Here is a 15,607-nt window from a genome sequence, read left to right on the forward strand (position 1 = left end):
CTGGGTGGCTGTGTGACTGACTGACTGGGTGACTGACTGATCAACTGACTGACTGTACTGAGTGATTGACTGGGTGACAGACTGACAGATTTATTGATTGGGTGACTGACTGACCGACTGACCAACTGTGTGACTGACCGACTGACTGACTGGGTGACTGTGTGACAGACTGGGTGACTGACTGACTGACTGATTGGGAAACGGAGTGACTGACTGACTAGATGACCAACTGGGTGACCGGGTGACTGACTGACAGACTGACTGACAGACTGACGGGGTGACTGTGACCGACTGACTGACCGTGTGACTGACTGGCTGAGCCAATAAGCTCAGCCCCCGCTCAGCCCCCTCCTGCTCCCAGTCACTGCCCCGGTCGCTGAGGGGCGGGAGCAGCCGGAGCCGCCCCCCCAACGGCCACTAACGGCCACTAACGGCCAGTAACGGCCGCACAGCACGCCCCGCCCCCTCCGTGCCTCCCGCCCCCCGCCCCGCCCCTCCGTCCCCGCCACGTGGGGGGCGTTCCCCCCGCCCCCACGTGGCGCTGGCCACGCCCCCTCCCTCCTCCTCCCCCTCCCGCCGACCAATCGGCGCGGCGCGGCGGCGCCGGGCGGCCAATGGGCGGCGGCGGGGCGGGGCGAGGCGGCGATGGCGGCGGTTGCGGCGGTTGCGGCGAGGCGGGCGCTGCGGCGGCGGCTGTGAGTGAGGCGGGGCCGGGGCAGGGGCAGGGGGCGGGGGGGCGGTGAGGGTGGTGAGGCCCTGGCACAGGCTGCCCAGAGAAGCTGTGGGTGCCCCATCCCTGGAGGTGCTCAAGGCCAGGCTGGATGGGGCTGTGGGCAGCCTGGGCTGGGGGGAGGTGTCCCTGCCCATGGCAGGGGGTGGGAGATGGGCCGAGCTGTGGGCTGACCGGCCGGGCAGGCTGCAGGTTCAGGCTGCGAGCGGTGTGTGCCTCATGAGGTGCAGCCCGCACTGCTGCTGGTGCTCCCGAGGAGCTCAGGAGCAATAGGGCTGGGCTGTGCCGTGCCTCAGCCCATAAAACCACGGCCCAGGCCCTGCCACATGCGTCCTGCTGCACTTGTTGCCACACCGTCAGGCCAGGGCCCTCGCCGCAGCAGGTACCTCTGGCGTGGGGCAGCTGCCTGTCCAGCTACCGCCTCCCTCCCTTCACGAGGATGTTACCATCCCGGCGAAGCCACCAGCCTGAGTTGCCTGAGGATGCGGTCGGAGCGTTTCTGCCTCTGTCAGGGAGATGAAACCCTGGTGTGATCTGGCTTTGCTCACCCATGATGTTTCAGAGCCTGTTGGGCTTGCCTGCCCTGGAAAGATCCATTTCTTCTTGGGGAAAACTTCAATAAAAACTCCTTCCAGCTGTTTTGGAATTACAAACGCAGCTGTTCCCTTTTTCCTAAAGACGTTCAATGTGCTTCTACAGACAGTGTTGCAGTAAAGCATCGAATATGAAAACTTTCTTCGCCACAGGCCCGTGTGAAGGGTTCTCTCTGTGCTTGATACTTGCGATGTGGAAGAAGAGCACTGCACATGTAAGCACGATCACCTGGTTGCCCTCAGCTACCCGAATGCATCCTTCACCTGCGTACCAGAGGTGTTTTTACATGCATTTCTTTACATGGCATATTTGAGGCAGAATTATGTTCATGTGCCCGTGCGAGGTCAAGTGAAAGTGGCATCGCTGAGCTCACATCTTGGTGGAGTGCTGCAGAGTGCGGAGTATCCTGCGTGGACACGTGCGGCATGTCATACAAGGGTGCGGGCACGAGCACGGCTGTTACAAACACAGGAGCCTCAGGAGTGCCACTCGTGGAGCGCAACTTCAGTCGCTGTGTCACTGAAGTGGGTGTGATGGATTTCTGTGGAGTGGTGAGGCTTACTGAACACCTACATGGAGATAATGCAGCATTAGGAATAAGCCCACATCACTTTGGGATTGTACGTTGGTCACCTACCAGGTCTACCCTCAGAATAAAATATATTTCCAGCACTGGGAGTGTCTTCTCACCATCCCTCCCAGGAGCCCGCTGCTGCTTAATCCTGGGCTTCGCAAGACGAGTTTGTGGCTCCCTGGCAGATTAGCAGTGATGATGCTTTTCATGGATCGGACACTGGAGGGTGCTAATGCAATGGGAGCTGAAATTGTTGTAGCAAATTAAAGGGTTCCCCTTTGTTACTCGTGAAATAATTTTATTCTTTGTTGCAACATTTACATGGAAAGACATGAGTCAGGGCCCTTACCAGCAGCTGGTGGCACTGTGCGTATGTAGAGCTATGACCAAGAATATCAATAAAGTGTTAAGTCTGCGAGGGATTTCTTTCCTGAACCTTTATCCAAAAAAAAATCACTTCATGTTCTACACGTTTTTAAGTGTGTCTTTCAGGAGGATGGCCTTGAGGGGAATTTTATTTGAAAGCATGACTTTCTAGTGGTAAAAACACTTTGTCAGGCAGAGTTGTTGGGAAACATCCACAGCATCTGCTTTACCTCAAGGGCACTCTGGTTCACCTAAAGCGGCGTTGTCTTGTTGCTGCTTGGGCAGAGCCTGATCGTGGCTCACATCAGGAGGGGAGGGACGCCTCCAACACCACTAATCGAGTCCCTGGCGTTGTGATCCTCTGCCTGGGGACAGACCCGACAGAGCTCTCTAACATCAAGGCTTGGGGTGGCAGAAAGACACGGGGCTGACGGGAACACCGCGGTGTGTACCTTGGCAATTCCTTATCCAGCATTAAGGGCTGTGAAACTACTGCCTAAGCCAGTTCTCGTCCTGGCAGCAGCAGAGGTATGATGCTGGCTAATTAATGCTAATGAGAAGCAGGGTGCAAAGCCAAGCGTATCCAGCTAATCGCCACTGGCACCCCAACGAGGCGGTGCAAAGCGAGTGCAGCCCGCAGAGGTCCTGCCTGGCCCTCTACCTGCCTTTGGGATGTGTTGGTGAGACGGAAGCCATCAGTCATGAAGCGTCTGAGCAAAACGGAATGAGTTGCAGGGACACTTCTTTGTCTCTCTCCTTAGGTGCGAGTGGCAAACGAGTTACTCCTCTGTCTTGTTCTCCTTTCCAAGCCAGTTGTGCTGTCCCCTCCTGGAGGACGTCACCTGGCTGTAACGCGTTGGTCGGTTTGTTCTCTCCCAGCTGTTGCAGTCTGCTTGCAAACAGGCAGGTTTCATTTTGCTTCCTTAAAAACGCCCATCGCTTCTCTCTGAATCCCCCCCTCGAACAGAAGTGCAGCTGAGCACAGAGAAAGACCCTGTTTATAAGGGACCTGGGATCTGGGCTGTTCTGGCACCGCTCACGACACGCTTACCCACCTCACGCAGGTACACAGCCGGCGTCACAGCAAAGTTGCTTGGCTGCTCGTTGGGAGCAGCAGCAACGTAGCCAGCTGAAAGCTCACGCTTCCTTTGCGGAGAGCTCTGGTAGCTTCCCAGAGCAGGGTCGTAAGGGGACGCAAGAAGAACAGCTCTTAAAACCCTTGTAATAGCTAGTGTTACTGAGGACAGTACGCCTGAGGGGAAATCAGTTAGCCTAAGCACGCATAAAGGGTCTGGTTCACAGCGTACTCACCTTGCTTAGCAGCTTTTAGAAGAAGGTTTCTTCCCTCACATCTCCATCCTGAGGAGCGGGGCCGAGCTAGGTTACGCCGCTTGGCATGACATCAGGAAAGGACACACTAGTTGTGGTGCCAGGAGGGTTTGCAGCTGTGCATTTCACGTAGGCTGCCTCCTGATTCATCCCGAGAGACCTCTGGCTAGGAGAGGGGGCTAGCGGGCCTTTGGCCATACACACCCCATCGCCCCTCGCCTCTCCCGGTGCCCTTTAAGGCTCCCTGGTGTCAATAGGATTCACCTGTCCCCGGGAAACGGGCACTGCTGGGGCTGCCGGCCTTGCCTTCCCCGTTTCGCAGGCCCGGGTTGACCTGCTGTCCGACCCGCTTTCTGCTCTGCCATTTTAATTAAAAATGGTTGGCATGAGGGGCTGTGCAGCGATGAAAGGGAAATGATGCAACTTTGAAGAATTTGGAGCATAAAGCTGATCTCTAAATTTTAATGTACTCGCTGCGTTTAAACAGTTAATAGATACATTTTATTATTGAGCTTTCAGGTGACCTAATTTCCCTTAGTACTGTACATTGAGCTTTATACATCTGCACCTAATTTGTAAAAAAGGACTTAATGAGAAACTTCAAACAGTTTAAATGTCAATTACAAAGAAAGCGAGGTTTTAAAGTTCCAGTAATCTGTCCATATTGGTCATCGAAACATGATCCCAGGTGGATGTTAATTCAAGACAGATGGCATTCCAAAGGCACAATTACAAAGAGCTTATATATTTTCAACACTAACAAGCTGTCACGCTATGTTGTAGCTACACTTCCAATACTGTATAACTACAATTACTGCTTTATCTGCTGCGGGCTCGGCAATAAAGGGGTTTCGCTCCCCGCTCTTGAAATTGTCAACGGGATTTTGGGGGTGAACTGGAGAGCGGGGTTGGGTAGCGTGAATATCTCCCGTTTGCTCACCCTGTTGGGTGGGGGTGGGTTTTCTGTGTTATTTTTTGTATTTATTTTGATTTTTTTTTTTAAGCTGGTGAATGCTATTCAGAGAAAGGAGACGAAATATTGACTATATATGAATAACAAGACTGGCTCATCACAGAAAGCTTTCTATTTCCTGGCGATAATAATTAACGTCCGTCTTATCAGCTGCTAGGAAATAGCTATGCTGATGTGTTCAAACCCACAGCATCCTGGATGTTTTCACTTAAAAAGTCATCGGAAAGCCTTTGGAGTAGTGCATGTGTTACTTGGAAGGCCGAAGTCAAAGGGATTGATTGTGGCTTCACTTGCAGTGGTGTCAACAGGGAGCAGCTCCTCTGCAGCCGGGCAGGAATGGTACACCCAGTGCCAAATCAGGTTTGAATTATTTGGAGGTTTCTGAAAGGGTGATTAGGCCCATGGGCAGAGATAGAGGGGCTGAACAAAGCCAGCTAAAGGCGGCACCTCTGCTAGACCGAAGCACCAGCGTGTGGTGGATGGCACCGTTTGGTGGGGAATGCCCGTCTCGGATATATATTTCCTACCGCAGGTGGACAGGGGTCTGTATGCTGAACGATGAAACGCAATCGGGTATAATTTCCACTGACTTTTTGTTTCTTGAAACCAGGTCACGAAAAAGCAAGGCTTGCGCTGGTCTGACTAGATAGTGTTGTAATAGGCTTTAAAAATACTAACACTGGTGGGAGCAAGATTAATAACGCTCTCCAGGAAGGCCTTTAAGCTCCCATGGGCACGTCTATTCTCTGAAGAGGTACTGAGAGTGAAGAGCTTACGTTTCTGCTAATTTATCTACTTTTCGCTGGGAAGTGGAGAGGGAGGCAGAAGGGCTAAGATCCTTCATCCTTGGGATGCTGGAATTAAATGGTGAGGTTTCGCTCTTTAATTTTTGCTTCTAATTAAAGAGTGTTGCGGATGTGTTCTTTGAAAAGCATCTTACCCTGCTTCTTTTTTGGAGGAGATGCCAGAGCTGTTTGAAAGATGCAGCTCGCCAACAAGCGAATTGGACTCCTGAGCCACGCTTGAAACAAAATGCCAATTTTACCTACAGTTTTACTAGGTTTCCTGGTTTATGCAGTGGCATTTGAATGGCCTCCAGTAATTGTTTTTAGCAGGAGAAAAAAAAATTCAAACAAAAATGAAAAACACAACCCAAAACTCATTAGCACTGAATTTGGCATGCCATGAATCGTTAAATCTTTATACAAATGCAGAAGTAATTTGTAGCAAACAAAGTCCTTTATTTTTTTGGAAAGGCTTTCTTTTGAATTTTCAGTCTGACTGCTGAGGTCCAGCGTGTTTTCCAAACGTCGGGTGTTAATTTGAGAACAGGGGAGGAAACAATTCAAGTTTTAATTAAATATCATTACAGTTCTTGAGTGTCAGACACACTAAATGGCAACGAGTGAATAAAACTATGTGGAAAGCAAAAGGTCGTAAGTAAATGCTTAAATAGTTTTTGGAGGGGCAGATTAGTTTTTACATCCATGTCTTTAACCTAAACTTGATGCTAGTGTGTGTCTCACTCTCGGGTGCCTTCCCCTCATATTCTCCGGTGCTTTTTGGGGTAACAGACTCGAGGCTTTTTATTTCGGTCAGGCTACGCTTTGAGAGTTAACTGACTGCTGAAGCCTGAGAGGGGAGCCTTCCTGCACCTGGAAAATTAGGGGAGCAACAGCAAGAGACACGTCCGCATCCTTTCCCTGGTGGTTCTTCACCTGCGAATTTGAACTGCAGTGGTAATAAAAGTTTTGTGGACCTCATTTTATGTGAGATCATTAAGCGACAGGAGAATTCAGGACTAGCTGCCCTTCATAATTCAGGACACTGAAAGGTGCCATTTATAAGCTCAAAGCGCCTGCGGGAAGGCAAAACAGGCTTGTAAAACTTATACTCCACACTCTGAAAGGTAACCCGTTAGTACTGCTGGCTGTAGTGTCAAAATTGCAAAGGTGGTTAGTATTGGCTTTAAAAAACTGAAAAACACCTGCCTCTAAGAGTTGGTACCTGAATTTTCAGACTTGTTGGGTTTGTACGTCTTTTGCCCCCAAATATAATGGGGAAGGATTGTAGTAAAAACCCCATCGGTGGTTGTGCCCAGCTCTTGGGCTTACTGGCATTCCCACTACAGCCAACCCTTTGCTGAGCTGCTAATTTGGCCATAAAATACGTTTCCCTTGACTTTTTAATAATATTTTGCAACTTTGTAGGGCGGTCAACTTTGCCCATGCTGTGGGCCAGGCACTTTGTAGGAAGAGCTCTCACCGCCTTATCGTCCGAGGAGCAGCAGCGGCGACACTTGGAATGCAAGGAGATCTTCAGCAAAGTGGCTGATAACACCAGCACATCAAATCTGCACAAAATGAATCGCTCCAGTGCCCAAGAGGCAACGAATGCCTCGTGCAGGATGAAGAACACGTCGTATGGATCTAGAAACCCCGAGAGGCGCGAGCGCGGCAGCCCAAGGGAACCGTGAAGCCCGATCTTGGTCCTCACAACAGGCTGTGTTTTCCCCATGTGCTGCCCTGGTGTGCTTCAAGTGTGTGTGACAAAAGCAGAGCAATTAATGCCTGGGGATGTCGGTTGTGGTGGCGGAGGACTTTGGTCGGTTCGTTTTGTCGTTCGCTCAGTTAGGGTCAAGGCTAAAAACTTGCCAAGTGCTATGCTATGGAACTAGCCATCCATATCTATAACCCTAAATTGCTGGGGCTGAACTCTTCTCCTCCAGGCAATGCAAGCTGAACTACTCACGGCCTCATTAAAGTTCCTTGACTGCAATTATGTGGGTGCCAATTTGCACAATCAGAACCTAAATTCCAACGAAGACAAGAGCTGACTGCGCGTCACGTCTGCCGGCAGCACCTTTGTTTTGCTAATCGGCACACATTCAGCATCTACGTGTTTGTGTGTGTTACTTTCAGCAGCAAGGGGCGATATGGCATCGTGTCCAAGCTGCCACCCCTCCGTACCTAGTTTTTAGGATCCCGAGAAGCAGCTGATATTTGGAGGTGTGTTTGTATTATTCTGTTTTCTTACGCTGCTTTTGTTGCCTCGATTGACGTGCTCGGGGCCCCAGATACTGCGTGGAGTTTAGTATGACCCCGGGGCCTTTGCAGAGTTGATTGCAGGACTCAAACCTTTATATCCACTATTAAAAGGCAGTTATGTGGCTGTTTATGTTAGAGCCAGGGGCTTTGTTGGCTGTGGACATGCTGTTACTTGACAAAATTTAGTTGTTGTTGTTTTTTTTTCTTTGTCATCAAAATATGATAAACCTACTTAGGATGGGACCTCACCCTTCACAAAGGGACTGGCTGCCTTCAGCGGACCGCTTTGATTCCTGCAGGAGGACTAGAGTCAGGGTTTTCCAGCTGTCTGTAACGACATGCCTGTAACAGCACTCCTGCAACGCTGTTAATTCTGTATTTTCTTTGAGAAAAACATATTTCTAGGTGGCGTTTCGACGGTGGTATAATTTTTGTGGTATTTTTAATTTAAGCTCTCTGATCCGTAGCGCATTTCTAGTTTTTGTGGGTTCTTTTTTATTCAGGCTTTAAATACAAACACTTTGTGGGTTTATTGTATTAAGCATCAGCTTATTTCTCGTTGAATCTATAACACACTGAAGCGCTCTGAGGCACTTTGGGTTGAGCCAATACAAAATGCTCACTTCAGCTACTGGAAGTATAAAATCTGTCTTCTTACCGATTCTTTGAGAAGTTGATAGATGTGAAAAACATTTAACAGTTGTTCTTGTGTTGTTTTTTTTTTCCTTTCCTGTTAAACTAAGCTACCGAGGAAATCTTCCTAGCACTACATGCTGCAATATGTCAGAAACACCGTTATGCTACAGTTGCATCATTATCTAAAGGAAAAATTGAGTGTGGGTTTGAAGTCGACAAGTGATGAAAGTAGCCCTGAGGTTGTCAATTAGAAAGCCAAGGCCTGGAATTGATAAGTTAATGGCTGGTTCCCTTCTCACCCCCTCACTTTGCTGCCTGCTCCTTCCTCACCCCGCAGCAGCTTTATTGCACGGAACATAAAGGAAAGGCTCGTGTTGGTTTGTGTCCCGAGATTTATCTCACTAATATGATGCACTTATATTCTTGGCTGGTCTCAGTGCTCTTACTATAGACAGGTCGTTAAACACAGAGAAATGAAATATAGCAGGCAAAAAACTCACTCTCACAATGGTGCCCCCTTTTTGTCTTTTGTTAGTTTTCTTTCGTTTCAAAGTCGAACTGTTGAGACTGTGTTTTCAGCCTGTCCTCCTGGAGTACACACAGCGAGTCCAGAAGTACCGTGTAATTCAGCTTCTACCACATGTCTGCTTGCAGGTTTTAAGATGTGAAGTTTAATAGCAGCCAGTTGGAACCCATGTATTCCCTTTAACGGTGGAGGGCGACGTGCGTTTGTTTTCCTGAAAGGAAGACACTAGTTCCCAAAGTTTATGATATAATGCGATGTAATACCTTGTATTTTGCTTGGGCAGGAAGGTTCTGACGTGTTGGCATTTCTCCTTGCTGAAGGAACACATCATTTCAGATAAATACGGAAATTACGGAACATAACAAGGTTTACTCAGATTCTAATCATTCTAGGTGTGCTGTGCCGTGAGAAGAGGAATAAGCTCATATAAGCAGCTTTAAAGTGGTGTTAGAAGTAGAATATATCTCAAACAGACATTGAGCAAAGTAAAGCATATAATTCATCTTCATTTTTTCTAAAGCTTATGTACAGTGTGAGGTTTTTAGGGCTTTTAAAAGGCTGCAGATGGGCACCCCGAAGACTGATGTCTTCTGCTCGTGGCACAGCTGCTACAGCGACGATGGAAATTCAGTGTTTTTCCGCATAACCCTGTCTCAACCAGACAAGGGTATAAGAAGGCAGTTTAATTTGTAAGCACATTGAGGTTTTTGACCTTTTTGGTGATTTCAGTGACCAGCAAACATCTGTTGAATGGTAAGAAATCGCAGTTGCTGCTTACCTGCAACAATCAAATGAAATAGGAAGCCCAGAGTATGGGCTGGTGACCTGGAGCTCCTCTCTCCAACAGACTTCAGAACATGAAGTAAATCTTACTCCAGCTTAACTGACAGGAAAAGACACACTTTACATGTGTTGGATTGTGAACTCTCTGCCTCATCAACCAGATCTTTCCAGGACCCAAGGTGCTGGGCTTTCCCAGTGCTTCACTGGAGGTTTCATCCTGAAGAGGCCATGTGGCAAGATTTTCCATAACCGCTTGTTCCTTCTGTGCCGTGCTTTGACTTATTGCTGAGGTAGATACATCTCATCGTACCCATAAATAGTGAAAATATACAATGACATTTATGACGAGAGGTTTTGTTTTCTTGTGTTTTGTGGCTCTGCTGTTTCTAGTACTACAGGAATCATCTCCTGTGGTGGCCTCTTGCAGGACACGTCATCCCAAGATGAAGTAAGGGCACTGCATCTAATTGAGCCTTGTCAGCGTAACTCTGTGTTTCCCTCCAGAGTTGGTCCTTTCCTAGGAGTACAGTTTTGTCTTTTCAAGGGACTTCTGCAGTTGTTTCTTTTAATTCTTCTGAAAGCTAATGGTGTTGGATCAGCAAACCTCATCTTCAGGGGGATAATCATCTCTTTCAGGACTCTTCTTCCCTTAACCTCTTTCGCCCACTTCTATATCCATCATCCCATCGGGGCTGTTGTGCAGGCGCATTCACGGGCCATTTAGAAGCTGGTCAGCCAAATTTTGGTGGTGCCAGTCACCGCTCTGCAGAAGTCAGACTGATGGCAAAAATCTCCAACCATCTCTTTCTCTGTGTTGCAGCAGCGTGTTGGTCTCAGCTCTTGCTTTTTTCCCCCCTCCTCTTTGTTTTTTGCTGCTGGTTAACTGCATTTTCTCACCCGCGGTACTCGTTTAATCTGAGAACCCCTCTCATCCTATGTGTTTGTTTACTTATGTCATGCCCTAAGTACATCAAGATGTTTCAGCATCAATGAGAATTTGCCTTTTCTGTTGTCAGCTCACCAGTTTACACTAATTATTTTCCTCACTTCTGTAGCACATCAAGTTCTGCTTGGGAGCACAGGGGTACTAAACGGTGCCCGTCACAAGGTGAAGGCTGTGGCTCTCCTCTGAAAAGTAACCACTGGAATTTGTGTTCTTCCCCTGTCTCCATACTGACAGAGGAAGAAACTCATTTTCAGAGGAAAACTTTCTTTCTTCCCACCAAGACAGAGTCCACATAAACTGTTCAGCTCTCTAGAAGTTTGGTTGCGATGGATCGCGTCTGTCTGAAAGTACAAAACCCTGCACAGAGCTTTTGACACTGTAGAGCTTTCTAGGGCTAAAAATTAAAGGCATTCCTTTCCACCCACATATTTTACTTCTTCTGACAAATACATAGGAGCATACATAGTGCTTCTTCCTTCCCATCTGAATGTTCTCAAGCCTGGAGCTCCTGCTCCTGGAGATCCTTCACGATAACCCATATTCACAGGACTGCTGGAAAGAAATGAAAATTACGTATCAAAACATGGTGTGGAAATTTCTAATTTATTCATTTTGATATGGAATCTTAAAACAGAGAAAAGCTTGTCCAGATTGAGTGATTTAAACATTTGGAATGGATAAAAAAGCCTGTTCCACATACTAAAAATCAAAAAGAAAGGAAAAAAACAGTGCTTGCACAAAGGCATGCTAGGAGTGGGGAGAGTGACTTGGCATTTCCAGATTTTGAATTCCAAAATCAAAATTGAAGTTACTGTTGTATTTACACAGGCAAGAAAGATTCCCTTTGAGTATGTCTGAAATGATAAAGAGTTCAGTAAAGTCAACTTGTCTTTAAGGTCAGTATTGTGGCTGATAACACGCATGCTATTAGCTGGTGACCGTCCTGCAGGAGCTCAGCACTGATGCTTCTGAACAAGATAAACCAGAAAACAAACACACTACCATATAGGCTGCATTTCTTGGGGCAGCTGTGGGGTTTAATCACTTATTCATTAAGGAATACTAATGGAAAAATTAAATAGTTTCAAACCAAATGCGAACTTCTAGGGAAAGCTAGCAAGAGTGTGGGCCTCTGTGGTACTGTAGGCCTCGAAGATGTTTGGAGGCCTGGGCTTCAGGGGCTGAAACATTCACCACCTTCCTGATGCATCCATTGCAAAGCATGGGGAGCATCTGCACTCTACAGCCGTGAAGGAAGGTTAGGTCAGAAGAGAAGGACATCAAAGGTTTTTAAAACTACAGTGCCAGTTGCTGTTTCAGACCACTTTCTGCCAGTTCCACAACTGATAAAAATATGTATTTTCTGGCAATTTTATATAAAATACTTGAGATGAGTTTTTGCAGCTTTCTACTGGTAGTAGGGGTGATGCTGGCACTTTTCTCCATTAAAATATCTGGAACTAAATGATAAGCAAAGAGCTGAGCCTGTAGTCAACGAGATGGGTGAAACCTAACGATCAAGAAATAAATAACGAAAACAGTTTTTGAAATTATTCTTCTTAAAACTGTATCTATTAAAATGGTGCCATAAGCTTATGATAATCTGCTTAAATAATTTAAAAAAAAAAATCAAAGTGAAAATGGTACATTCTTGCTCCCAAGTTGCAAGTCAGGCCATTGAATTGCCAAAGGTCACTGCCTAAACTCTGGATTCTTGAGATGTTTGAAGTACTGAGGTGGTTTTTGAGATCCGTTGTCTCTTGGGCAAGTACCAAGAGAATATTTTCTTCAGTATATTCAATTAGCTCAATTAAATGATTAATTCATTCAAACTTGACCAACTGGGAGTTGAAAGAAGCAGAAAAGCTTGTTCTTCTCTACCAATCTGTGAATAAAAGGTAATTATGAGAGGATTAGGTTTTGTAATACTACAGTATGGAAGGATGTTATGACCAATTGCTAGATTGGTGGTAATTCCAGCTAACGCTGAATTATTTTAATAGCTCAACTGCAAAATCAAAGCACAATATATATTTTTCCTCATTAAGGCTAACCTATTTACAACAGTGCAATGCAACTGATAAACCTTGTCTCTACACGTTAAGTTGCATTCCAGTTTACATTCAAACGTAAATCATACGTGGGCACAAAGGGATCAGCTAGTAAATAGGAATCATGCCATCCATGATTTTCTAACAAACAACAAAAAAAAATCTGAAAAAATGTATAATGAGGTATAGAAAAGCTTAAATAGATATCAGTAGAGCTACTCTGTCCTTCTGGCTAGCAATAAGAAGTGCCAAATTTAGTGTAAAAGCTATATTTAGTTACAAAGCAACATACTTTGGTGGCTACAAACTGAGAATTAACCTTTCTTCAAGAAAATTAACTAAAATGTATAAACGGGAAAACAAGATTCAAATTAATTATTTAACTCAGGCTTTCCTGCTTGGTGGTTTAACTCGTCATCTTGAAATAAGGGCCTAAAAGGGTTCATCCTGCTGCAAATCATCGATAACTGAGGTACTTATGACTGAAAATGAACCTAAGTGCATGCTTGACATAAGGATCCGGACATTCAGCCAGAGATGTGGACTCAGGGAAGTGGGGAAAACGAAATTTTCAGTCCTCCCCATTCCCCCTTTGACCCCACAGTCCTTCCCCAAGACAACTCCATGTCTTCCTGCATGTCCTCAGCCTCCCCCCGGTCACTCCTCCCCTGCTGGGGTACGCAGCAGAAGGTTTTCCTAGCGGGGAGCCTCTGCCCACTGCTGGAGGCACAGCGATGTCGGGGCAAAGGCCACGTAAGAAGGAAGAAGCCCAGTGACAGGCACTTGCCTCAATACCACAATCAATACAAAAATGCTCTGGGTGCAGCCTGGCCTCCGTTCCCCTCTGTGGTCGTCTGACTCCCTCGTCTTTCACCATGAGAGCAGAGAACTTTTTTTTATTTTTTTTTATTATTATTTTTTTTTAACGCCTGCATACACTGCAAGGAATATTTTAAAATAAAGATTTTTTTTTTTTTCAAATCTTTAAGCAAGCTTAATGCTTGTATAAGGTGCCAGATTTTAATTACAGTTGGCATTTATAAGTGTGGTGCTGGCAATGGCAACCATATTGCTGAAAAAAGGCATAAATTTTGACACCGGCAATATGGGAACCCAGCGTAAGAGACTGTAAACCCAGTTGCATTCTGTTTTAATATACTGGTTTAAGGGAAGAACTTCGAATGGTTAATGTTTAAGTAGACTATTTAGGGTTAGATATAAAGTTGTTCTAATTTCAAACTATTTTGCAATTTAGGTCCTATCAAAGATCAGCTTCGGCAATAAGTTTCTATTAAACAGCCTCTAAATAAGCATGCTTAAAGTAGGGAAAATAAGATGCTTCATTACAAGAAATGAGGTTGGCATCTACCAGGTTTTCCATTAAGTTCCAGGTCACAGACAAATAAAGGAAGTATGTTAGGAAAAAAAACCTTTTTAAAAATAATTAGGGAGATGTCTGTTTTGTTCACCAGATGGAAAATCAGTAGTTGTGGGTGGTCTGTGCTGGATGGGGCATCTCACAATTGGCAGAACTATGCCTTTAACTTTTAAAGTCCTGGGACAAAATGTGAAAGTAATTGACTGTTCAGAATGCGCTCTCTCTGGATACCTATCATTGCTTTTAAAACCAGGATTTGGTGAGTTTCTGACTTTTTTTTTTTTTTTTTTTTTATAAGAATGCTCAAGCTGTTGTGTCTAGTATTAGGCCAACGGGGTATATTTTTGGTAGCTGTTTATTGGGGCTGTTGTCTTTTGTGATTACGCCTGCGTGCGCCTGTGCTTGCATGCGCACAACTGAAATGCCACAGCTTTGCAGTTCTCCATTAGCACGCTGTGTTTTTCATAATATTGTCAGCGTTTGCCACGTCCAGAGTGTTCCTAAACTGTTGGCTAACATCATTTGTTTCTTTCCTGCATTTCACTCCTTTTTAAGATTCAGATCAGAAATGTTCATCTGTTTCCTAACATAAAGAAAAAAGTTGCAGCCTCGTTTTTGCAAGCAAGGAGAAAATTCCTATTTTAAAATAATGCAGGGTGTTGCACAAGTATTGTTGTAAATCCGTAATACCATTTTTTTTTAAAGAAGAAATCAAATGTGCACGTGTGAAAAATATGTGTATACATATGCCTGTTAAATATGGTCGTTTAAGAAGGTGTTAGGATTTTCTTGGTGGAGTTTGCAACTTTGCTCACCGTTTCAGTACTGGTGCGCTCTAATTTGCAGATTCAACTGAGAAAATAGTATAAATAACGTCATAGAAAATAGTATAATGGTATATATAAAATGTGGAGAAAAGGGTTAGGAAATCTTTGTGTTCGTGTTAAGAAAAAGATTTTATTATCTGTAGTGCAATAAGAATGCGTGCTGTTCAGTGGTGACCTCTGAAAGAATGAGACAGGACTCATTTATGGCATAGGAGGTGATTGCTTTATGTTTCTCGTACTTTAAAGACAATTTTTTGCAGTTATCCCTCTGAATGGTCACAGCAAATTGAATGTATGTTATATGTATATTGTAGCTTGTGTTAAACCGATCCCCACGCTTACTATGGACAAGCATTCTCGAAGATAAGTGAGGCACTCAACTTAGTAGCTTCTTTGTAAAATCCCTTTTGCTATGCATGACATGTACTCTGTGTTTTTTTTCCTTGCAGTAAATTATAAAGCTTTTTTCTTTCCATGAATCTCCTTCCAAGAAAACACATCCAGCCTAATAACACTCGCCTTGAGAACGGTGCATTGCCTCCACTACAAAGCCGTGTTTTCATTGAAGAGATAATTATAATATGGTTTAATGTTCTTGTCAACCCTGAAACACTGTCCCTAAAGAGTGCTATTCTGGAGGATGTCTTTTTGAAGAGAGCTGAATGTAGCTAGGAAAACATGCATATAGCCGCACGCTTTTCTGGTAGACTAAGACGGATTTTTAATACAGGATGGGCTCTCTGAAAAGAATTACACGTTTTCTAAGGTGATGATTTAAAGCTGCTCCTTCCTCCAGATTTCGCTGTTGAAAATACGGAAAATTTGCTTGGATTTATTTATTTTGCCC

General features: G+C 45.3%; 1 protein-coding gene across 1 annotated transcript in view; it reads left to right on the plus strand.

The window, feature by feature from the left end:
* The first annotated feature begins 644 nt into the window (after positions 1-644).
* The window catches only part of CLYBL (citramalyl-CoA lyase), a 155,179-nt gene continuing 140,216 nt past the window's right edge, over positions 645-15,607 (plus strand). Inside the window, exon 1 of the mRNA XM_082752057.1 lies at positions 645-695. Within this exon, the coding sequence (XP_082608183.1) occupies positions 646-695 (50 nt within the window). The 5' untranslated portion in view covers position 645. The remainder of the gene's footprint in view (positions 696-15,607) is intronic.

The sequence above is a fragment of the Aythya marila genome (assembly GCF_965140915.1).
Source record: "Aythya marila genome assembly, chromosome: 1".
In the NCBI taxonomy this organism is placed as follows: Eukaryota; Metazoa; Chordata; class Aves; order Anseriformes; family Anatidae; genus Aythya; species Aythya marila.